This window comes from Pleurodeles waltl, chromosome 8 (genome assembly GCF_031143425.1).
Source record: "Pleurodeles waltl isolate 20211129_DDA chromosome 8, aPleWal1.hap1.20221129, whole genome shotgun sequence".
Lineage (NCBI taxonomy): Eukaryota > Metazoa > Chordata > Amphibia > Caudata > Salamandridae > Pleurodeles > Pleurodeles waltl.
In genome coordinates, this window is record NC_090447.1 from 313,264,053 (window position 1) to 313,290,082 (window position 26,030).

At 45.0% G+C, this 26,030-nt stretch overlaps 1 protein-coding gene across 1 annotated transcript in view; it reads left to right on the forward strand.

Moving 5' to 3' along the window:
- The window catches only part of SFT2D2 (SFT2 domain containing 2), a 79,913-nt gene that overhangs the window by 29,904 nt on the left and 23,979 nt on the right, over positions 1 to 26,030 (forward strand). The window contains exon 3 of the mRNA XM_069204151.1: positions 6,704 to 6,789. Within this exon, the coding sequence (XP_069060252.1) occupies positions 6,704 to 6,789 (86 nt within the window). The remainder of the gene's footprint in view (positions 1 to 6,703; positions 6,790 to 26,030) is intronic.

A 26,030-nucleotide genomic window follows, 5' to 3' on the forward strand; every position in this document is an offset into this window, starting at 1 on the left:
CTGCAAATATGATTTTTTTTACAGATTTAAGTATTAAAAAACTCAAATGATACGTAATAGGAATGGTAGACCAGAATCCAGTTGCGATTTGAGGTGCCACAATGGAGCCCTGTTTGGATGCAACAAGTTGATTGGTCCTGGTGAAACAGGTTGATTGGTCCTGGCCTGAAAATTTGAAAAAGTGTGTAACTCCCAATCCGACTTTTTTTTTTTTCCTTCTCCCCGGATACCATTTCTCCCTGCTGGATGAATTTGAAATTGTAGCTACTGCTGTGGTACTGCAGGTCAGGTTCTTGCCACATGTTGGTCCTGCTAAGGGTCTGGATTTTGTGAGGCTTTGCTTGAAAATTGTTATAAATCCCAAAATAGAAAGGGAGGTTGTCTTTTTTTTTTTTTTTTTTTTTTTTTTAAATAAATGCTGGAGCCTTTCAGGAGGACGAATCCGAAATTCAATTTAATGCCAAGAACTATCAGTCACGTGCTTTTTCAAGAAGACCTCCTGGCTCTGGAGCAAATGTTTTTAAAACTTTTGAGACTCTTTCCTGGTGCCTAAGCACCCACATGAGTACACTTCTAAGTCCCACCTCCCCAGGACCCCCCCCTCCCCCCACAGGGGAGGCTTTCAGAGCCTCCAGGGGTGCCAGGCAGAAGCCAACAGCAGAGTCCAGGTTAGGTCCAGTTACCACTGGTCAGTATGGATTTGTAGGCCTCATAAAACAAAGGATCCACCTTCTGGACCTTGAAGTCCACTACTCTGTCATGGGTACAAGGGGGAGCAGGTCTAGTACTTCATATTTCCTCACAATCACAGACAACAGTTCCAGTCCTCTTCTTCTGTTCCACAGGTCTAGAAAGTGTTCTGAGGAAAGTTGGGTTAGGGTCTAGGTCTGTAGGGTTCACTAGCCTGTGAGTGAGACACACCCTAGGGCACTCCTAGTTCCTTTCTGACCAATGAAGTATAGATTTCCAGCCCCTGTCCTACCTACATTTTCAGTACTTTGACTGTTTCCTGAATTCTGAAAATACCATGGCCCAGAGCACTTTCAAGATGGCAGAGGTCTTCGGCCATGCTAAACTTTGGCTCTGATGATGTGGGTGTGTAAGGGAGTGTACTATTTAGGATCAAAAGGATGCCCACAGCCTCCACTGGCAATTCTGCTGAACACAGGAGAGTCATCCTCTGCCCATTAAGGTCAACCCATGGTTAGCTTGTTTGAGAAATTCCATGCATCTTTCACACCTCATTCAGGCCAAGTATTCGGTTAGGCACCTAATTGGTGGAGATGTAGTGCAAATTAGCCTCCAGCACCCCCATGCAGGGTAAAGGTAAATTGCTATCAAATTCATTTTGCCCGATAATTAATACAAATCAGACTTTACCATTAGATTGGATTTTTATTAAAGTTGAAAATAAGTCATTGAATGGAGTATGTTGCTGGTACAGGTCAAAAGTTATAGATTTAAAGTTTATAATCTATGCTTTTACTTTTCCTATGTGAAAATGTCCTTTTGGGCTTAGTCTCTGAGGGCAACATGCCATTTCTAATGTCACATGTTCCACCTGTAAATAATGTGCTTACTACCTTGTATGCAGCAAGGGCTGCTTGGGGGTGATGTAGTTAATGTTTTAAATCGGGTTTCCCTACCTGTCAAAAGGGCAGGTCTGTGCAGCGGGGTTCAAGCTGCTGCTGTCAGGCTTCATAGTTTAGGCCTAAAGCCATAACTAAACCAGCTTGATGGCATTTCACAATCTGCAGATCATTCATAATTACAATGTCAGTTAACAGTTTAAAGGTTTTATTTTTCAAGGACACTCTTTCTTCCTTCCTTAGATGCTAATGGCAGGTAGTAGATGACAAAATTCCTTTCATTTTTTGTGCAGGATTTGTATTCCTTGCCTGTTACACTGTAACAAAAGTAGTTCTTCCATGACAGGTGGTCTTGGTACCCTGTCATTCTGTTCTACCTTCATGAGGTATTCCTTCTTTTCTTGGTCTCTGAAGATTAACCAGTTGAGGAATAATCATCTTTTTGTGTGGTTGTTCTGTCATGAGAAGGTTCAATTTGACTTTCCCCATTTTATTCTATGCTTTTTTTATTTGTATCTTCAGCTTGTTCGCTGGCAGACAAGATGTAGATTTGTTGTGTGTCCTGTTGCATGTACAGTTATCACTCCTTCGTAATGCATTTACTTGCCTGAGCTGTTGAGTTTCCTTTCTCAATTCTGTTATTAGAATATGAAGCTTGTTTAAGAGTAGACTTCTTTCTCCCTATTATTCTGCTGCGTCTTATGAGCTCCCATTTCTCTATTGGTTCGGTGGCCAGGACATTTGTTTTCCGCTTCTTTCCCAGCATCACTTGCGGGGACGTTTGTGTGCACTGACTGACGTAGGTGGTGAAAACTGTAAGGTGTTGGTGTACTTAGATACGTGCTGGGGTGTTGATATGTTGTATTCATATTAAAAGTGTGATAACAAATGTAATCATTTAAAGGCTCAGTTCCTTGGACACTTAAGCTGATATTTTCAATGCTCTAGGAAGGGCAGCCAAGCTCAGTTGCTTCCACTAGGGCGTTCGTTTTAGGTTTTACCTCCTGGTTGCTTAGTAGGTCCTTCCTTCTATGGCTTTTAGCTGTGCTCTATCTTGATCTTTCTTTCCTACCAGCACTTGCTACCATGACTCTTTTTAATGCACTGTTATGGCTTAGCGGCATTTAATCCACTTTAGCTGTTGGTATCGTTAATCATGCATCCTCTTGAGATTTTCAGCGGTTGCATGAGTTTGCTTTTCTGCAGCCGGAATGAATGGCCAGGATTGGGGATTTAATTTTAACTTTTTTTGTTTGACGGTGTATTTTCGTGAAATTTGCAGCTGAAGATCTCCCATCATGGGGTACTTTAAAGATATTGTAGAATATAATTTTATGACTGCCTCCTCGTCCATTGCCAGATCCCTCCCACTGGCTGTATCCACAAAGCTGAATTCTCCTATAGGGGCCCCATTTAGGGCTTTGAGCTCCTCAGAGGACAGGTGAAAGGGCACAACTTCCCAGTTTCATCCAACTTACCAGGCAAAATGTCTTCCTATTGTATATCTAGGGCATTACTCTCTATTTCTTGCTCCGTTGTAATGGGTGTGTCCCCAAAGAGGTCTGCATTTGCTATCGCTCCTTTCATGTCAGTGACAATAACTGCTCTTAGGCCTCCTCATAGGCCTTGTCTTCCTCACACTTCTCCCATCCAACATGTCTGCAAAGAGCTTATTGGGCGCCTGTACCTTGTGAGGGTTTGGAGTACCTCTGCCTCTATCACAAGGACCCTTGCGTCATCTGAACATGGATGACATAATTGATTAATTGATGACTGCCTAGCCACTTGGGGAGCTGGTTGAATAGACAGAGGTCTTTTCAGAACTTTGGTGTCTGCTTCCAGAATTCCGGGTGCCGTCAATTGCTGACATCCTGGCCAATACTTTAGTAAGTTTGTCTTGTTTTAACAAGGCGTTACCAGGGGACTGGACATAAATTCTTCTCAAATGCCTCCTCTATTGCTTTCTGAACTCTCAAGTTCCTAGGCATTCTCTGTTGTGGTATAACAATCTAAAGCAGGAGTTGAATGTCAGGTAGCCCAGTAGCTGGCAGAAGATTTAACAGAGACATAACCGATATTTTGGTGAGCTGCTAGCACCCCTGGTAGCCCACAAGAGAGAGCCTGGTAGTTTTGAAGCATAAACACTGTGACTGAAATGTGTGAAAACCCTCCTTCCAGTTTGCAGTAATTCTGCCTTAATACTTCCACCAGCATATAATGTGATTGTAACATTTGGTATTGTTACATTTGAACTTTAACATTAGGTCACATCATACCACATCACCTTTTGCCCCCCGCCACTTATTTCATGGCCCTGCTTTGCTGGCTTGCTGCAAAGGGCAAGTACTGAAGCATTAAAAACGAAGGCTGCACAAGATACCCCAAGTCCGTGTACAGACAGGTACAGGGTGCTAGTATAGAAAAGCTACAAATAGTACAAATAGCACCCACACCAGAGCACTATTGAGCATACTGGAACAATAGGGACAATACCACAACAGCGGCAGGAGCAGCACATCAACCAAGTACAGAGCACAAAGACTGGGGAAAAGGTGAACCGGCTTACCAACACTTCTGCCTATCTCTGACCAAACTCCATAAAGTTAACCTGTCATACCTTCACAGCTGCTGTGATTGTGAGGACACAAATCCTCTGCAGGGCCAGCCCGATGCGCTGTCTGAAGCACTGCTGCAACTGTCAAAGAGTAATGAGGGAAACTGACAATAAGGAAGTGGCTAGCAGTGTGGAGACCTGGTCCGGGCAGGTGGGTGTTGATTGGTTTAGACGGGCCAGAAGCTAGGGACACTGACAGTGTGGAGCAGGAGCGCAGTCGAGCAAGCCGCACCAGCTGCTTCTGCATCAGAACAGTACAACTGCGACATCCAATGCTTAGCGTGCTGATGCTCCTCCTGTCTAGCTATGAGTCTCTTGGGTAGATATCAACTGACAAGGAGCCAATAATAATGCAGCATTTTGAAAGTGTAATGGGGTCTAATTTATAGTTTTGTCTATGGTCACAAACTGCTTGTTCAGAATCTTGCAGTCACCATTTTCTGTCTTGTTTTCCATGGTTGTGGATCGGACCTTGTTCTTTTGGTGTCCGTCTCTCCTTCCATCTAATGCTCATCCTCTACCTAGCAATACCTTCATATTGGAAACACTTATAAATAAGCAGAGCATTAATATCACGGGTCAAGCAGCAACTGGGGCAGAGGTATGAGAGAGCAACAAGAAAGTTGCTAGTAAAAACTGGCAAGCAACAACACTGAAGAGGCATGCAAAAAAACAGCTGTCTATCAATGATGTGGGAAGGTGGCATGCAATGATGTGGGAGGGGGAGGATCGGGAGGGTGGGAAGCAATAACCCCGGAGGGGATACAGGAGGAACAAGCAAAGCAACAATGATGATAGGAGAAGAAAGAAAAAAGTATCAATGGTAGATCAATCCGATAATGTTTATCAGTACTTTGTCCATGCTCCTGGAAGGAGAAAGCAAACGAAGAGGAGGCAAAACCAACAGACACTGAACATTTAGAATTTATCAAATAAGAGTGACAGTGAAGACAACAAATGGTTAAAAATCTCTGCTTAGCCTATCAGTTTGTTGCAGATAATGACTGATTATGCTCAAGAAAGCTCTGGTAAATGTGGGACTATGGCTAGGCAAGATTCAAGCTCTTGACAGCAGCCCAAAGGATAAAACACCATGCACTGGGCTGCTGTTCCTATGTGAAAGTGAGACTCTGAATATGGTGGGTCCTCCAGTAGATTAGTGCAGCAGAGGAGAGCAGCAGCATACTTCAGCTACTATTCTAGCTCTTCTTTTAGTTTCATCTATACCATCAGCCCTACATATCTAAAGGTACCGTGCCTAAAGTAGTAGTCTGTGGGTGTCATAAAGCTAGCAGTATCTATGCTGACACACTTACTTGGATGGGACTTGTGTCAATTCCTTGCGCTTACTATGTAAAGAAGAGCGTAGGAAGTTGGTTAACAAGTGTTGTCCCTGAGAAGATGAGGCACCTAATTGTCAAGAACACAGTGTATGACAGCTGTTTTTGCATATTTTGACCCATGTATGTGTTCGCTAGAAAACCTGCCTTATGGTCCTTAGATGAGAAGAATGAGCATTGCTTTACAATGTTTTTTAGAAGACAGATTCAGTTTAATACTGAAAATATACACATGAATGGTTTATTTGTTCTGTACCAGTCAGTAGAATGTCAGTATTCTACCTGCCTCATATAGCGGTTTAATACTGACTAAGCAAATCCTAATTCTAAATGTTCCTAAGAGGATATTTTGCTCAGATTGGTTGTTTTCTCATTTCAGTGAAATCTTTCAGAGCTGTGTGATTTTCGAACTTGCAATAAAATAGGACATTTTACAGATAGCATTTACCCAATGAACCTGAATTGTAGGAAAACTATTGTTACTCTAGAAGAAACACTTTTTATTTAAAACCCACATGATTCGATATTTTACCTTAAGACTTCTTTTCGTAACCTGAGGTCAGTGGCCTCAGGAGGTCAGCAACAGCAGCTCAGTGGGTACAGGAGTGTATAGAAACTATATCAGATGACCTGATGAAAAAAGTATATATACATAAAAAAGCAAAATTGAAAACTTTATAATATTCTGTAATTGTGAATGATTTTCGAATTGGTGGCCAAAAGTTAAGTTGATATCCATAGATTTAATCGTGGATAAGAACGAACACTGAATACAGAATCTACGATGATTGTGGCCACAGTTGAAGCAATTGTATGTGCTGACAGAAAGATAGCATGCTTTAGTAGCATGTATGCTAGAGTCTGGCATATTTAAACATTTTACAAAGCTCAACCTTCCCAATTCAAATCAAACTTGGTGTATATTATTTTGTTTATAGATTAAATATTTCATAATGTGTGTGCTTGTTTGATAAATTATTTCTATATTTGTGTTCATTGTTTTGAGGTACAAAGTGTTCAGACCAGTGTCCCTTGCTTCCAGTAGTAATTGAGGTGGGGGGTGGGGACAGAACTCAAACTTTTAATGAACTTCTGCTTTCAGACAATCATGTTATCTGTAACCCTTAAACTTAAAAGGTTTTTTTATTTTTTTATTTTAGGGCGTTTGTTTACTGTGGGTGCCTCGTAAAGGAACTATCCTCTTTGCAGTGTTTTATACCTTGGGAAATCTCGCTTCACTTGGGAGGTAAATAATATTTTTAAATAAAAATGACTAAGTCAAAATTTTATGGAAAATAATTTGCACATTTCTTCCTGCCATTCATATGTTTCTGCTGCGTTTCTCTGCTATTCAGAACTGTAGCCTGTGGTTTAGTTTTATCATGTGGAACCTTTATTTTCAGGGCAGCAGTTTGTAACTTGTCTGCTTTATTTTGTTTTTAGAAAGGTTTGAAAAAAAGCCACATAATCTCAAATTATGAGAAAATGTTTCTAAGGATTTGCCTTGAATTCTTGTTTATAGTCTTGCATATCCACTCTTCAATGCCGCTTGCGGACATTGCACCTTATTGCCTATTAAAGAGGTCCTAGTCAGACATAACCTCGAGACATGCATGGTGTTAATATCTTGGGGTGAAATGATTTGTTCTTCATCTATTTCAGTGTCCATGTTCAGGCCTCATCATTTCTTGTGTTCTAATGGGCGGGGGTTGGATTTGCATATGTACGGAGCCATAGAGTGTGATGATTAGTCTTTGGTTATACCGAACCACTGTAACAGAAATATCTGCCCCATAATTAGAGTGGGCTCAATTTACATTTGAACTGATGGCTTATAGCCATCTAGACTAATCCCTTCCTACTTCCATTTTAATGCCACCTGCCTCACCTAAAAGAGTGAAGAAATGCCCCTTTGTTTGACAGACAAATTCAGGATTACTGGAAGAGCAAGGGCCTGCAAAGCTAGGACCTTATACAGTAGTGTCTAGGTTTTGCTCTGCTGGTACCCAACTTCTAGTCTGACATTTATTGATCTGTTGTCTTGCTCTCAGTGATCACTAACAGTTTTCATTGTGTTCGGGAATTAGAAGTATATTTAAATTATTTTGATCTGCTAAACAGGAATAGATCACTCTTGCCTCACTATATACAGATCCCCTTTTATTCACATATAAATTGAATAATCTATTACCTTAGGTTTTCAATGGATACTCCTGACTTCTAAAACAAAATCGACATCTGAGGAGACTAAAACATCACCTAATTTGTTTTAATGAATTTTCCTTTACACACACTGTTTGCAATTATAGTATATGATGAGCCAGAGTCTGCTTCTGCCCCACCAATAGTCCTATGCCATACAGGATTATTACTATCTCCACTTCTACTGGTGCTGAGATCACAGCTAGTCTTATATTGAAGGTTCATCATCTTCTCCCTCAATAGTGGAACTCTCCACCTCCTCATATTCTGAATTAACCCATTGTCTCTATTGTACCCCAGTATTAGTTGTAGTTTACACAGTTTGGTATTTCATTAGTCATTTAAGTTTGCAAATCTGCAAATTAAGGCTCATATTCCTTAAGCTTAATGCATAGTCATCAATACACTAGTCTTTGCCTTGTTTTTCTGTAGCTATGAGTACTTTGGCTGGATAGAGTGAGTCTAAATCTGCGTTAAAATGTAAACATACATTAGTTTCAACAGCACCTCTTTCCTTTTGAGTATTTCTGGGGACGTTTCCTCATCATCAAAGGTGGGTAATTAATTTGCAAACTATTCCTTCCATTCAGACCAACACAGTACAGGCACTCGTGCCACTGGAATACGCATTTGTGGTGCTGTAAAAGCTATTTTCTGGTCACTCATGTTCTTGGTAAAGTACAACAAGAGTGGGCTGGTTCTTAGTCTTCTTTTCACCTCAGCTGGACTCATTGCTTAATTTGTAAATAAAAATGTGCCGGTGCCCAAAGCTCTCCTAAAACATGCGGCTGCTGTAATTAAATGTGTGAGCACGGAACACTGAGGCAGCCTAATCCTGAAGCCATCTGAGGTCTCATCAATTTGCTGCCCCTTCAGCTCCCTGTTGCATCTTTTCTCCTTTCTCCCTTTGTGACGCTTTTTCATTTGTCTCTTCCTCAGCCTTTCCCATAGGTGCCTTTTGATCGCAGTAAATGCTTGAGACAGAAAAATAAGTGCTGGTGCCCTGCACCAGAAACCACTGGCTCAAATTAAGCACTGGCTGGACTGGTCCTATGTGTTTTGCTTTACCATATGATATGTATTCAACATAGTAAAGAACAGCATGATAATATAAATATTTTGTTCAGGGTTTTGTTCAGGGTTATTCTCTAACGTGGCATCATTGTGCTCTTACACTTGCTTTGCCTACAATGTTTGCTTCTCTTTATACTGAATCTTTACTGTCCTTGATTGTGTGCACGCCTACAACAAAGTCTCTGCTTCTCCAGTACTCTGAAGCATGTGTGTTGTTCCTCCTGTATTCTGTATCAGAACGTTTCTCCATGTCAACTCACTGGAAAGCTATGTAAATTCCAGTCGCAATGTTCAGTCACATGGCCTTTTGGATACTTCCTTGTTTCCTAACAACATCTGATGTGCTTGCTAAAATAGGACCCTTTTAAAATCCCAACAACCTTCCTATGATTTAAGAAACTTCTTCTGTCCATGCAACAGTCTTCCTTCTTCATGCTTGCAACACAGGATCTCTTTTAAGTGTGCTTTGGCCTTGATTTCTCACACAGTTGTGTTGCCGCCAGTTGTCACACACCAAAGTCTTTTGATACGTGACAAAAATACTTTGTACTGAGCTTACACCATTTCTTAAAACTCACATCAAGGAGTGACCATTGATTTTTCGATAGTCTGGTGCATATTTCAATAAATCTGTACCAGCAGCACCTTGCACTTGTAGTCAAACTTTTCTTTAGATATCTGTTTGGATTGTACATGAAACAACACTGACCTTCCCCAGAACTATAACAAGTTGTGCTTGTTGCCAGCTTGTAAAGATACTCACATAATAATGATCTTAGTTTATTGCCAGCAGCCCCAGGCGTCCTGCTTTTTCCAACATCCACACAACAGAATAAATTCTCTTCAAGTGATCATTATATTTCCTGTGCGCTCTAGTTCATAGGATGAACATATGCCTGGCCCTCATTAAAATATCCCCTGCAGTTCAATCAATTTTGTTTGTTTGTATTTTTGGTTTGTCTTCCTGTAGTCCCTGTGTCTGTGGAAAAAGACTGACTCACTTAAACACTCCTAGTTTCATGAACCATGGAAAGTTAAGTGACAACTATGGACTGCAGCACTTATTGTGCCATCCACTAGTGTGACAAGAAAAACGTGTCTTCAAGCTTACCAATGTAGCCTGATTGCTACAGTTTAAACCTTCAGTATGGCCTGTCAAACAAACCAACAACAAAAAATCCTTTTAATCATTAATAAGTCACCCCTAAGTTGGGACTGTAGCCCATATGTTAGTATGGCTAGTATGTACGAGTAGGGCATGCTAAAAATGTAATGATGGCATGTGTCTACAGTGTCTACAAACCCCCGAAAACTATTTTCATTGTGAAGGCGCTGTCAGTCCTTTGAGAAAAACCAGAGTTCAGGTTAATCTTAATTTTCTGATCTCAGGTTTGAGACACATTAGAGAAGTAGTTCAACAAATATTTTAATCTTTATTAAAAATCCAATCCAGTGGTAATGTTCCATTTGTAATAAGTATAGCTACCCCTGCCAGTGCTCAACTTTATTAAATTGGAAGATTGCTCCCAGGGCAGGACAGTGGCTTAGGTATGTTGGGCAGAATGGGTGGGCTGGATGTGAGGTATATGGCACTTTTCATCCTATGAAAAGCATCTGGGAGGGTTCATGACTTTAATTTACTTCAAAGGGACAAGGATGAGGAATTCCCATTCACAGTTACATTTTAAGGAAGGGAAGGCCTTTGTTCTTTAGACCATTTGTAGCCAGCTGGGCATCAGTCCAGAGAGACCGAAAGCTGGTCCCTAAAAACTGTTTACAGTAGTGAAAGTGAAAGGGACTAAGTTTTCATCACTTTGTTAAATACACGCCTGGCATGCCCACAGGATCCCTGTGGGGGTAGAAGACTTGTGCCGTCTTGAATTTCCAGCAGAATTGTGCAACGTAGTATAGTTTGCAGTAAGGCAAGAACAATGTGCTGCAAAAGTGGGAAGAGTTGCCCCTGGGAACCTTTACTTCCTTGGTTAGGGAGAATCAATGACTCACTACTCCACCTGCTGGCTAGTAAGTCCCACAAAAGTGGCACCTCCCCCCACAACTCAGAAGAGCATTTCCTGAACCTGTGGTAGAAAAGGAGGAGGACTGCACCTGCTGTTTGAGAACTGGAAGGGGGCCTGAAGGGCTGACCTTCCATTTCTACCTAGGACAAAGAAGTGGACTCCAAGGGTCAGTTGACTGACCTCCTGTGTGGCTGCAGGGGGAATCAGAAGTTGCAAGGGGCCTTTTTCCTGGAGGGGCCAGTTGCAACTGGGGGAGAGCTGGACCCTGTTTGTGGCCTCTACCGCAGTGAGTCCCCAAGCCTTGCACCATCCCGGAGGTCTTGCAGGCCTCAGAGGTGTCCAGATGGATTTATTCTGAAACTCTGGATTTGAAAACATTTTGGACTTCCTATCCAGACCTCCGGTGGACTGGGACCAACCTCTCAAGTTGATCTGCTCATTGCATGATCTAGCTGGACATTGAAAGTAGGTTGGTCTCCCCGCCTGATAATCTAGTTCAGTAGACCCTCACAGCAAGTCTATCCAGCTGCGCTTCTCTAGGATCCCAAATACAGCCTGCTGCCTTGCCACTCTGGAGGAATCCAAGCTCCATAAAAAGATACTTGACTGGACAAAGGACACAAAAGTATCTGGCCTGCAAGAGGAAAATTCCACTTTTTCTGCTCGGGGATTTTCTTATCAAAATCAACACTTTGAGCAGTACCTCATTTAACGCCTAACCAGCTTCAAAGGGAATTCGCCAAGAATAGCCTGCTGCCTTGCCCCATTGGAGGATTCGGACTTCCATTTCAGAGACTAAATCAGATAATAAAATTGCACCTAGGTCCTGGTCTCATGGTCCAGTACATTCTATTGTTGATTTTTCTTTGTGCTTTTTCTCCTAAACCTTTAAATATTCATATGTCTGGTTCTCCTTATTGTTTTTCTGTCATTTTGCTGTTTTTTGTTTAATTTTAGGTTTTGTCTGCACAAAAGCTTAAAACGGGCTTGGGCCCACACACATTACTTACCATTGATTGGCTTCCACTTCACTCTCTTTTCCTTGCTTCTTATTGGCCAGCACCTCCTCCTCAGCTCTCACTTTCTCCTAAGGCTTTGTGTGTGTCCCTGCTGTGGAGTGTAGAGCATGGACCAAGTACAGCTTCCTGTCTGTGCCTGTGCACCTGCAGAGGTCCTTTTTTTAGCGTAGTACTCCATTAGAGTGCATCATTTTGCAAACTGTCTTTAGCTACCCCTCCCATTCCACCCGCATTTGTTGTTGCTTGCCCCATACCCCCCACCACCACCTCCTCCATCCGCAGGTACTTGGCCCGCTCACCATTTAATTTTCCAGTCCCTCTTGGATTGCCAGGACCTATTGACGTGGCCAGCCCTTGTTATTCATGAGGCCCTGTGTTTAATTCCTGGCATCTCCAGTACGCAAACACATTTTGATACTAAGTATTCATGGAGTATGTAGCACTTTTTTTTTTTCTTTAAGCCTGTTGCACAGCAGCAGCACACACTACTGCCCAACATGTATGAAAAAAGCCTTCATATGCATATGCGAAACGTATTGACTTTGTCAAAGCTTGTCATAGACTGGAGTGGGATTTGTTTTGTGTTGGATCTCTAACATTTTAGCTGATTTGGTACTTTGGTGGACATGGTCCTCTCTGCAGGCTTACTCCTAAACCTTTTGCCTTTACCCCCCCACTTTTTATTTGCTGTTTTAGTTTTTGTTGGCCTTAGAACTCTGTGCATTTTACCTGTGCTAAACTGCTTGTGCTCTCTCCTCTCAACATGGTAGACTTGGCTTACACTCAATTAGCATATTTAATTTACATAGAAGTCCCTAGAAATGTGGCACTACATGTACCTAGGGCCTGTAAATTAAAAACTACTAGTGGACCAGCAGCACAGGTTTTGCCATCCACTTAAGTAGTCTTACAAACCTGTTGCAGGCCTATCATTGCAACCTGTAAGTGCGATTTCAACTGCCACTTGAATCTGGAAAAATAAGCTTTTGCAAGGCCCAAACCTGCCTTTTAAAACACATACGTCACCCATAGGGTAGGCTCTAAACAGCCCTCATGGAAGGGTGAAATGTATTTAAAAAAATAGGACATATAATTTTAGGTTTTACATGCCCTGATAGTGAAAAACCCGTAAGTAAGGCCTACTTCTTCCACAGGATAAGATTGGTGTTAACATATTTGTAAGGAAATGCCTCCTTGGCATGGTTACCCCCTGACTTTTTGCCTTTGCTGATGCTATGTTTTGAATTGAAAGTGTGGTGAGGCCTGCTAACCAGGCCCCAGCACCAGTGTTCTTTCCCTAACCTGTACTTTTGATTCCACAATTGGCACACCCTGGCATCCAGATAAGTCCCTTGTAAGTGGTACCCCTGGTACCAAGGGCCCTGATGCTAAGGAAGGTCTCTAAGGGCTGCAGCATGTCTTATGCCACCCTGGAGACCCCTCACTCAGCACGGACACACTGCTTGCCAGCTTGTGTGTGCTGGTGAGAACAAAACGAGTAAGTCGACATGGCACTCCCCTCAGGGTGCCATGCCACCCTCTCACTGCCTATGCAGGTATAGATAAGTCACCCCTCTAGTAGGCCTTACAGCCCTAAGGCAGGGTGCACTATACCATAGGTGAGGGCACCAGTGCATGAGCACTGTGCCCCTACAGTGTCTAAGCAATACCTTAGACATTGTAAGTGCAGGGTAGCCATAAGAGTATATGGTCTGGGCGTCTGTTTTACACGAACTCCACAGCACCATAATGGCTACACTGAAAACTGGGAAGTTTGGTATCAAACTTCTCAGCACAATAAATGCACACTGATGCCAGTGTACATTTTATTGTAAACTACACCCCAGAGGGCACCTTAGAGGTGCCCCCTGAAACCTTAACCGACTATCTGTGTAGGCTGACTGGTTCCAGCAGCCTGCCACAACCGAGACATGTTGCTGGCCCCATGGGGAGAGTGCCTTTGTCACTCTGAGGCCAGTAACAAAGCCTGCACTGGGTGGAGATGCTAACACCTCCCCCAGGCAGGAGCTGTCACACCTGGCGGTGAGCCTCAAAGGCTCACCCCTTTGTGCCAGCACAGCAGGACACTCCAGCTAGTGGAGTTGCCCGCCCCCTCCGGCCACGGCCCCCACTTTTGGCGGCAAGGCCGGAGAAAATAATGAGAATAACAAGGAGGAGTCACTGGCCAGTCAGGACAGCCCCTAAGGTGTCCTGAGCTGAAGTGACTCTAACTTTTAGAAATCCTCCATCTTGCAGCTGGAGGATTCCCCCAATAGGATTAGGGATGTGACCCCCTCCCCTTGGGAGGAGGCACAAAGAGGGTGTACTCACCCTCAGGGCTAGTAGCCATTGGCTACTAACCCCCCAGACCTAAACACGCCCTTAAATTTAGTATTTAAGGGCTTCCCTGAACCTAAGAATTTAGATTCCTGAAACTACAAGAAGAAGAGGACTGCTGAGCTGAAAAACCCCTGCAGAGGAAGAACAGAAGACACCAACTGCTTTGGCCCCAGACTCACCGGCCTGTCTCCTGCCTTCCAAAGAAACCTGCTCCAGCGACGCTTTCCAAGGGACCAGCGACCTCTGAATCCTCTGAGGACTGCCCAACTTCGAGAAAGACAAGAAACTCCCGAGGAAAGCGGCCCTGCTCCAAAAGAACTGCAACTTTGTTTCAAGTAGCAGATTTAAAGACCCCTGCAACTCCCCGCAAGAAGCGTGAGACTTGCAACACTGCACCCGGCGACCCCGACTCGACTGGTGGAGAACCAACACCTCAGGGAGGACCCTCCGGCGACTCCGAGACTGTGAGTAACCAAATTTGTCCCCCCTGAGCCCCCACAGCGACGCCTGCAGAGGGAATCCCGAGGCTCCCCCTGACCGCGACTGCCTGAACTCCATTTCCCGACGGCTGGAAAAGACTCTGCACCCGCAGCCCCCAGCACCTAAAGGAACGGAACTCCTGTGCAGGAGTGACCCCCAGGAGGCCCTCTCCCTTGCCCAGGTGGTGGCTACCCCGAGGAGCCCCCCCCTTGCTTGCCTGCAACGCTGAAGAGATCCCTAGATCTCTCTTTGAAAACCATTGGAAACGCGACGCGTGTTTGCACACTGCACCCGACCGCCCCCGCGCTGCTGAGGGTGCACTTTTTGTGCTGACTTGTGTCCCCCCCCGGTGCCCTACAAAACCCCCCTGGTCTGCCCTCCGAAGACGCGGGTACTTACCTGCTGGCAGACTGGAACCGGGGCACCCCCTTCTCTCCATGATAGCCTATGTGGTTTGGGCACCTCTTTGACCTTTGCACCTGACCGGCCCTGAGCTGCTGGTGTGATAACTTTGGGGTTGCTCTGAACCCCCAACGGTGGGCTACCTTGGACCCAATAATGAAACCTGTAAGTGACTTACCTGTTAAAACTAACATTACTTTACCTCCCCCAGGAACTGTGAAAATTGCTCTGTGTCCACTTTTAAAACAGCTTATTGTATTTTATGTAAAAAGTATACATGCTAATGTAATGATTCAAAGTTCCTAAAGTACTTGCCTGCAATACCTTTCAAATGAGATATTACATGTAGAATGTGAACCTGTGGTTCTTAAAATAAACTAAGAAAAGATATTTTTCTATAACAAAACCTATTGACTGGATTTGTCTCTGAGTGTGTGTTCCTCATTTATTGCCTGTGTGTATGTACAACAAATGCTTAACACTACTCCTTTGATAAGCCTACTGCTCGACCACACTACCACAAAATAGAGCATTAGTATTATCTCTTTTTGCCACTATCTTACCTCTAAGGGGAACCCTTGGACTCTGTGCATGCTATTTCTTACTTTGAAATAACACATACAGAGCCAACTTCCTACATTGGTGGATCAGCGGTGGGGTACAAGACCTTGCATTTGCTGGACTACTCAGCCAATACCTGATCACACGACAAATTCCAAAAATTGTCATTAGAAATTGATTTTTGCAATTTGAATTTTTTCTAAATTCTTTAAAGTCCTGCTAGGGCCTTGTGTTAGTCCCTGTTAGCATTCCTTTTAAAGTTTAAAAGTTTGAATTAGATTCTAGAACTAGTTTTAGTTTCTTAAAAAGTATTCCAACTTTTAGAAGCATAATGTCTAATACAGATGTGAATGTGGTGGAATTCGACACCACACCTTACCTCCATCTACAGATGAGAGAGCTAAGGTCACTCTGTAAACTAAAGAAAATAGCAATGGGCTCCAGACCTTCCAAACTACAGCTCCAGGAGCTGTTGGCAGAGTTTGAAAGAGCCAACCCCTCTGAGGATGGCAACTCAGAGGATGAGTATAGTGACTTGGAGGGTGATTCCCCCCGTACCAGTCCTATCTAGGGAGGACAGGGCCTCTCAAGCCCTGACTCCAAAAATAATAGTCGGAGATGCTGGTTCCCTCACAGGAGGGACCAACACCTCTGAAATCACTGAGGATAACTCCAGTGAAGAGGACATCCAGTTAGCCAGGATGGCCAAAAGATTGGCTTTGGAAAAACAGATCCTAGCCATAGAAAGGGAAAGACAAGAGATGGGCCTAGGACCCATCAATGGTGGCAGCAACATAAATAGGGTCAGAGATTCTCCTGACATGTTGAAAATCCCTAAAGGGATTGTAACTAAATATGAAGATGGTGATGACATCACCAAATGGTTCACAGCTTTTGAGAGGGCTTGTGTAACCAGAAAAGTGAACAAATCTCACTGGGGTGCTCTCCTTTGGGAAATGTTCACAGGAAAGTGTAGGCATAGACTCCTCACACTCTCTGGAAAAGATGCAGAATCTTATGACCTCATGAAGGGTACCCTGATTGAGGGCTTTGGATTCTCCACTGAGGAGTATAGGATTAGATTCAGGGGGGCTCAAAAATCCTCGAGCCAGACCTGGGTTGACTTTGTAGACTACTCAGTAAAAACACTAGATGGTTGGATTCAAGGCAGTGGTGTATGTAATTATGATGGGCTGTACAATTTATTTGTGAAAGAACACCTATTAAGTAATTGTTTCAATGATAAACTGCATCAGCATCTGGTAGACCTAGGACCAATTTCTCCCCAAGAATTGGGAAAGAAGGCGGACGATTGGGTCAAGACTAGGGTGTCCAAAACTTCCACAGGGGGTGACCAAAAGAAAGGGGTCACAAAACCTCCCCCAGGGGAAGGGTGGTGAGACAGCCAAAAACAAAAATAGTAAAGAGTCTTCTACAGGCCCCCAAAAACCTGCACAGGAGGGTGGGCCCAGAGCCTCTTCACAAAACAATTCTGGGTACAAGGGTAAAAACTTTGATCCCAAAAAGGCCTGGTGTCGTAGCTGTAGTCAGTCTGGACACCAAACTGGAGACAAGGCCTGTCCCAAGAAAGATACCACTTCTAACTCCAATCCAGCTAAAACTGGAATGGCCAGTCTCCAAGTGGGATCAACAGTGTGCCCAGAGCAAATCAGGTGTCACACTGAAGCTACATTAGTCTCTGAGGGTGGGGTGGATTTAGCCACACTGGCTGCCTGGCCCCCTAACATGCAAAAATACAGGCAGCAGCTCTTAATTAATGGGACAAGTGTAGAGGGCCTGAGGGATACAGGTGTCAGTGTCACTATGGTGACAGAGAAACTGGTTTCCCCTGGCCAATACCTGGCTGGACAAACTTATCCAGTCACCAACGCTGACAATCAGACTAAAGTACATCCCATGGCTATGGTAACTTTAGAGTGGGGAGGGGTCAATGGCCTGAAACAGGTGGTGGTCTCCTCAAATATCCCAGTAGACTGTTTGCTTGGAAATGACCTGGAGTCCTCAGCATGGGCTGAGGTAGAACTGAAAACCCATGCAGCCATGCTGGGTATCCCTGAACTGGTGTGTGTCAAGACTAGGACTCGGTGCAAGGCACAGGGTGAAAAAGTAGAGCTGGAGTCTGGAAGAAAGGCCCAGCCTACTAAGAGAAAAGGAAAGTCAGCTGGGAAACCAGCTGCAACGCAACAAGAAAAAGAGAACCTCTCTTCTCAGGAAGAAGTTCTGCCCTCTGAGAGAACTGAGCCTATGGAGCTGGAACCTTATCAGGTTGAGCTCTTAGGCCCAGGGGGACCCTCAAGGGAGGAGTTGTGTAAGGGACAAGAAACCTGTCCCTCTCTTGAAGGCCTTAGGCAGCAAGCTGCTGAAGAGTCCAAAGGCAAGAAAAATGGAACACATAGGGTCTATTGGGAAGATGGACTCCTGTACACTGAGGCAAGAGATCCCAAACCTGGTGCCACTAGGAGAGTGGTAGTGCCTCAGAGTTTCAGAGAGTTTATTCTGACCTTAGCCCATGATATTCCCCTTGCTGGGCATTTGGGACAAACCAAGACGTGGGAGAGGTTAGTCAACCACTTCTACTGGCCCAATATGTCCCAAAAGGTTAAGGAGTTTTGCCTCTCCTGCCCCACCTGTCAAGCCAGTGGTAAGACAGGTGGGCATCCAAAGGCCCCCCTCATTCCACTTCCAGTGGTGGGGGTCCCCTTTGAAAGAGTGGGTGTGGACATAGTTGGTCCACTAGAACCTCCCACAGCCTCAGGAAATATGTACATCCTAGTAGTAGTGGATCATGCTACTAGGTATCCTGAAGCTATTCCCCTTAGGTCGACTACTGCCCCTGCAGTAGCCAAGGCCCTCATTGGTATCTTTACCAGAGTGGGCTTCCCTAAGGAGGTGGTGTCTGACAGAGGTACCAACTTCATGTCAGCATACCTAAAACACATGTGGAATGAGTGTGGAGTGACTTATAAGTTCACTACACCATATCATCCACAAACTAATGGCCTTGTTGAGGGATTCAACAAGACATTAAAGGGCATGATCATGGGACTCCCAGAGAAACTCAAAAGGAGATGGGATGTCCTCCTGCCATGTCTGCTTTTCGCTTACAGAGAGGTGCCTCAGAAGGGAGTAGGGTTCTCACCCTTTGAACTTCTGTTTGGCCACCCTGTAAGGGGACCACTTGCTCTTGTTAAAGAAGGCTGGGAGAGACCTCTTCATGAGCCTAAACAAGACATAGTGGACTATGTACTTGGCCTTCGCTCAAGGATGGCAGAGTACATGGAAAAGGCAAGTAAAAACCTTGAGGCCAGCCAACAACTCCAGAAGTTGTGGTATGACCAAAAGGCTGCACTGGTTGAATTTCAACCCGGGAAGAAAGTCTGGGTTCTGGAGCCTGTGGCTCCCAGGGCACTTCATGACAAATGGAGTGGCCCTTACCCAGTACTAGAGAGGAAGAGTCAGGTCACCTACCTGGTGGGCCTGGGCACAAGCAGGAGCCCCAAGAGGGTGATCCATGTGAACCGCCTTAAGCTCTTCCATGACAGGGCTGATGTAAATCTGTTGATGGTAACAGATGAGGACCAGGAAGCTGAGAGTGAACCTCTCCCTGATCTCCTCTCATCAGACCCTAAAGATGGCTCAGTGGATGGAGTGATCTACTCAGACACCCTCTCTAGCCAACAGCAGTCTGACTGTAGGAAGGTCCTGCAGCAGTTTGCTGAACTCTTTTCCCTAACCCCTGGTCAGACACACCTGTGTACCCATGATGTGGACACAGGAGACAGCATGCCTGTCAAAAACAAAATATTCAGACAGTCTGACCAAGTTAAGGAAAGCATCAAGGTGGAAGTCCACAAGATGCTGGAATTGGGAGTAATTGAGTACTCTGACAGCCCCTGGGCTAGCCCAGTGGTCTTAGTCCCCAAACCTCACACCAAAGAAGGAAAGAGAGAGATGAGGTTTTGTGTGGACTACAGAGGTCTTAATTCTGTCACCAAGACAGATGCCCATCCCATTCCTAGAGCTGATGAGCTAATAGAGAAATTAGGGGCTGCCAAATTCTTAAGTACCTTTGACTTAACAGCAGGGTACTGGCAAATCAAAATGGCCCCTGGAGCAAAAGAAAAGACAGCATTCTCCACACCTGATGGGCATTATCAGTTCACTGTTATGCCCTTTGGTTTAAAGAATGCCCCTGCCACCTTCCATAGGTTGGTGAATCAAGTCCTTGCTGGGTTGGAATCCTTTAGTGCAGCTTATCTTGATGATATTGCTGTCTTCAGCTCCACCTGGCAGGATCACCTGGTCCACCTGAAGAAGGTTTTGAAGGCTCTGCAATCTGCAGGCCTCTCTATCAAGGCATCCAAATGCCAGATAGGGCAGGGAACTGTGGTTTACTTGGGACACCTTGTAGGTGGAGGCCAAGTTCAGCCACTCCAATCCAAGATCCAGACTATTCTGGACTGGGTAGCTCCAAAAACCCAGACTCAAGTCAGGGCATTCCTTGGCTTGACTGGGTACTATAGGAGGTTTGTGAAGGGATATGGATCCATTGTGACAGCCCTCACAGAACTCACCTCCAAGAAAATGCCCAAGAAGGTAAACTGGACTGTAGAATGCCAACAGGCCTTTGACACCCTGAAGCAAGCTATGTGCACAGCACCAGTTCTAAAAGCTCCAGATTACTCCAAGCAATTCATTGTGCAAACAGATGCCTCTGAACATGGGATAGGGGCAGTTTTGTCCCAAACAAATGATGATGGCCTTGACCAGCCTGTTGCTTTCATTAGCAGGAGTTTACTCCCCAGGGAGCAGTGTTGGAGTGCCATTGAGAGGGAGGCCTTTGCTGTGGTTTGGTCCCTGAAGAAATTGAGACCATACCTCTTTGGTACTCACTTCCTAGTTCAAACTGACCACAGACCTCTCAGATGGCTGATGCAAATGAAAGGTGAAAATCCAAAACTGTTGAGGTGGCCCATCTCCCTACAGGGAATGGGCTTTATAGTGGAACACAGACCTGGGACTGCCCATGCCAATGCAGATGGCCTTTCCAGGTTCTTCCACTTAGAAAATGAAGACTCTCTTGGGAAAGGTTAGTCTCATCCTCTTTCGTTTGGGGGGGGGTGGTTGTGTAAGGAAATGCCTCCTTGGCATGGTTACCCCCTGACTTTTTGCCTTTGCTGATGCTATGTTTTGAATTGAAAGTGTGCTGAGGCCTGCTAACCAGGCCCCAGCACCAGTGTTCTTTCCCTAACCTGTACTTTTGATTCCACAATTGGCACACCCTGGCATCCAGATAAGTCCCTTGTAACTGGTACCCCTGGTACCAAGGGCCCTGATGCCAAGGAAGGTCTCTAAGGGCTGCAGCATGTCTTATGCCACCCTGGAGACCCCTCACTCAGCACAGACACACTGCTTGCCAGCTTGTGTGTGCTGGTGAGAACAAAATGAGTAAGTCGACATGGCACTCCCCTCAGGGTGCCATGCCAGCCTCTCACTGCCTATGCAGGTATAGATAAGTCACCCCTCTAGTAGGCCTTACAGCCCTAAGGCAGGGTGCACTATACCATAGGTGAGGGCACCAGTGCATGAGCACTGTGCCCCTACAGTGTCTAAGCAATACCTTAGACATTGTAAGTGCAGGGTAGCCATAAGAGTATATGGTCTGGGAGTCTGTTTTACACGAACTCCACAGCACCATAATGGCTACACTGAAAACTGGGAAGTTTGGTATCAAACTTCTCAGCACAATAAATGCACACTGATGCCAGTGTACATTTTATTGTAAACTACACCCCAGAGGGCACCTTAGAGGTGCCCCCTGAAACCTTAACCGACTATCTGTGTAGGCTGACTGGTTCCAGTAGCCTGCCACAACCGAGACATGTTGCTGGCCCCATGGGGAGAGTGCCTTTGTCACTCTGAGGCCAGTAACAAAGCCTGCACTGGGTGGAGATGCTAACACCTCCCCCAGGCAGGAGCTGTCACACCTGGCGGTGAGCCTCAAAGGCTCACCCCTTTGTGCCAGCACAGCAGGACACTCCAGCTAGTGGAGTTGCCCGCCCCCTCCGGCCACGGCCCCCACTTTTGGCGGCAAGGCCGGAGAAAATAATGAGAATAACAAGGAGGAGTCACTGGCCAGTAAGGACAGCCCCTAAGGTGTCCTGAGCTGAAGTGACTCTAACTTTTATAAATCCTCCATCTTGCAGATGGACGATTCCCCCAATAGGATTAGGGATGTGACCCCCTCCCCTTGGGAGGAGGCACAAAGAGGGTGTACTCACCCTCAGGGCTAGTAGCCATTGGCTACTAAACCCCCAGACCTAAACACGCCCTTAAATTTAGTATTTAAGGGCTTCCCTGAACCTAAGAATTTAGATTCCTGAAACTACAAGAAGAAGACGACTGCTGAGCTGAAAAACCCCTGCAGAGGAAGAACAGAAGACACCAAATGCTTTGGCCCCAGACTCACCGGCCTGTCTCCTGCCTTCCAAAGAAACCTGCTCCAGCGAAGCTTTCCAAGGGACCAGCGACCTCTGAATCCTCTGAGGACTGCCCAACTTCGAGAAAGACAAGAAACTCCCGAGGACAGCAGCCCTGCTCCAAAAGAACTGCAACTTTGTTTCAAGTAACAGATTTAAAGACCCCTGCAACTCCCCGCAAGAAGCGTGAGACTTGCAACACTGCACCCGGCGACCCCGACTCGACTGGTGGAGAACCAACACCTCAGGGAGGACCCTCCGGCGACTCCGAGACTGTGAGTAACCAAAGTTGTCCCCCCTGAGCCCCCACAGCGACGCCTGCAGAGGGAATCCCGAGGCTCCCCCTGACCGCGACTGCCTGATCTCCATTTCCCGACGGCTGGAAAAGACTCTGCACCCGCAGCCCCCAGCACCTAAAGGAACGGAACTCCTGTGCAGGAGTGACCCCCAGGAGGCCCTCTCCCTTGCCCAGGTGGTGGCTACCCCGAGGAGCCCCCCCCTTGCCTGCCTGCAACGCTGAAGAGATCCCTAGATCTCTCATTGAAAACCATTGGAAACGCGACGCGTGTTTGCACACTGCACCCGGCCGCCCCGCGCTGCTGAGGGTGCACTTTTTGTGCTGACTTGTGTCCCCCCCGGTGCCCTACAAAACCCCCCTGGTCTGCCCTCCAAAGACGCGGGTACTTACCTGCTGGCAGACTGGAACCGGGGGAACCCCTTCTCTCCATTATAGCCTATGTGGTTTGGGCACCTCTTTGACCTTTGCACCTGACCGGCCCTGAGCTGCTGGTGTGATAACTTTGGGGTTGCTCTGAACCCCCAACGGTGGGCTACCTTGGACCCAAAACTGAAACCTGTAAGTGACTTACTTACCTGTTAAAACTAACATTACTTTACCTCCCCCAGGAACTGTGAAAATTGCACTGTGTCCACTTTTAAAACAGCTTATTGTGTTTTATGTAAAAAGTATACATGCTAATGTAATGATTCAAAGTTCCTAAAGTACTTACCTGCAATACCTTTCAAATGAGATATTACATGTAGAATTTGAACCTGTGGTTCTTAAAATAAACTAAGAAAATATATTTTTCTATAACAAAACCTATTGACTGGATTTGTCTCTGAGTGTGTGTTCCTCATTTATTGCCTGTGTGTATGTACAACAAATGCTTAACACTACTCCTTTGATAAGCCTACTGCTCGACCACACTACCACAAAATAGAGCATTAGTATTATCTCTTTTTGCCACTATCTTACCTCTAAGGGGAACCCTTGGACTCTGTACATGCTATTTCTTACTTTGAAATAACACATACAGAGCCAACTTCCTACAATATTACATTTAATAAGCTGTAACTTCCAAATGGCAAACCATTCATGTTTGGTGTTTTTTAAAATGCAATGAAAAATCCTCTTGTATGGTGAAGACAGATTTATTTAATGACTGTTTTGAAAATGGCACTTTTAAAACGTTGGCTTTTTCCTGCCTTAGTCATTTAGTGCCTGCAGTCTGGGTCACATGAATGGGTGCAGTTGGCAGTTGGACTTTGTTTATTACTCCTAGACAGCCCCGCAGTAGAGAACCTGAGTGTACCTAGATGGAACATCACTGGCAGGAGGTGGAGTTAGGCTTAGCCTGACTTGAACCTGAATAGGCAGTGCCTTCCTTCATGCAAAGGATTGAATACCCACTGAAGCTAGGCTGGAGCCATGGCAGGTACGGCAGGAAACCTGTGCACTTTAAAGGGAAACCTCTAGAAGCATCTCTCACTTCAAAGGCGGCACCATGTATAATTATTGGACCTCAGACACCAACTCTGCAGTATTCTCCTGGACCTGTGGATACTACAGAAGGACTGCTGTTCTGCTGTGCTGCCAGAAGGACTGCCACTCTGCTGTCCTGCTACTCTGCTGCTCTGCTTGCTGAAAAGAAAGATTGGATCTGCACCCTTCATCCAAGGCTGAAGCGACTCCAGGGGTCAGCCAACTGACCTCCTGTTCTGAGCTACAGGGACACAGCAAGCTCCAGAAGCTCCTTGCAACTGCCCATCTGTCCTGCTTCCTGGGTCTGCAACTAGACCTGCGCAAGTGTTGCTAGCCTCTTCTGGAGTGAGTTCCTGACCCCCCAAGTGGTGCACCCCGGGTCCTGGATGCTTGGTGTGGCCTCATTTCAGCTCCCCTAAAGTTTTGGGCTCTTCACGAAGGGGCTTGTTCATGCCAAGACCTTGGCCCTGTGTAAGCCATCACTGTGAAGTTCCAGTAAACCACCTCTTTGCACTACAGCATTGTCTGCTGCAGTGACCACCAATGCAAAGCTCCAGCCTCGACAGTCCACAATTCTGGCAGGATCTTTGTGCTATAGCACTGACTCCCCACGTCGGCCAGCTGACTCTTCGTGCTACTTAGACAGACACCCGCAATGCTCTACCTGCTCCGCTTCCGGCTTTTTGAGTATATTTCTAACAAAATATTTAAACAATTATAACTCTGGTTCTACGGATTGGCTTTTTGTCATTTTGGTGTCAATGTATTTATTACATTTCACTCTACTTTTCTAAATTGGCATGGGATTTTTCTTGTGTTGTGTTTTCCCTTTATTACTGTACACATTGCCTGTAAGTTAAGCCTGATTGCTCTGTGCCAGGCTGCCGGAGAGTTGAGCACAGGTTAATTTAGGGATTGCTTGTGACTACATCCTGAAAATTACCCAATTTTTTACAGACGTCTTAAAGCTTTACACATTTCTTTAAGTTAAACATGCCTACTCCAATATATAAATCACTTTCTCACGCCATTGCTGTCTTGTAAACAGTTATTTGGCAAAATACTCAGATGATCATCCTTATGGGTGATGCATATTTACTTCCATCATAGCATAGAAGCTAAAAAGGATGATAGTGTTTTTAAATGAAAATGCACTATGACAGTGTTTGTGAGCTGCATGATTTTGTGCCTGTTGGAAAAAAAAAGTCCCATATCTCTAGTATCTGTTAAATTAAAAATTATTTAAATCTGTACACTGCACTTTTTTTAATGTTACATTCACATATTTAGAATCATCTGAATTGGTTCTCAATCTAGTTAAGGCCTCATATTTAAACATTGACGTGAACCCAAATAGTTCAATATCGCAAATGTTAGAAGTTGAACAAAATGAGGCATGGTTGCCTGCTTTGTTGTGCAACCATGCTTTGGAAGCTCTACAATGGACCATACTTCATAATAGTTTCTTTGAAGAGATTAGCTTAAGTGTCAAATTGAACAAAGTCCTGATGTATGCTGTTGATACTTCTTCTTTATAAAGTGTTGTTTGGTTGTTGTGAGCTTATGGTGATTTCCCAGAATTCACATGGCAGTTTACTCAATTCTTTGGGCTTTTAAGTAGCTAAAACTCATACTAAATGTTTCAGCAATCAGTCTTCTCTGCTCCAGACACTCCACATCTCACATACTGCTTGTACCTTATGAAGACCTCTATGTCCAGCACTTACCTGAAGTTTAATACCAGAAAAACAGAATTTCTACTATTCACAAAGAACAACAAACACCAACTTGTCCAAACTTGACTCGCTGACACAAGTCTGGATAGATTTGGACCCCAACTACTACCCAGTGCTAAGTCACTCTGATTTTACCCTGGACACTGATTTCACTTTCTAGGAGCACATCACCACCAAGACCTAGAGAGCCTGATATCGTCTCTCTGCTTAAAGTGAAACCATCCCTCCTAGAAAGTGACTTCAGAACTGCTAATTAAATAGTCATGTTGTCTGATCTAGATGGCGGCAGTGCTGTTATCCACATCCTTCCAGATTCCACACTGCCCCCCTCATTACAGCCATTACAGGGACCCTATGTGCTACACTATGCCTCTTTGAAGGGCACAAGAA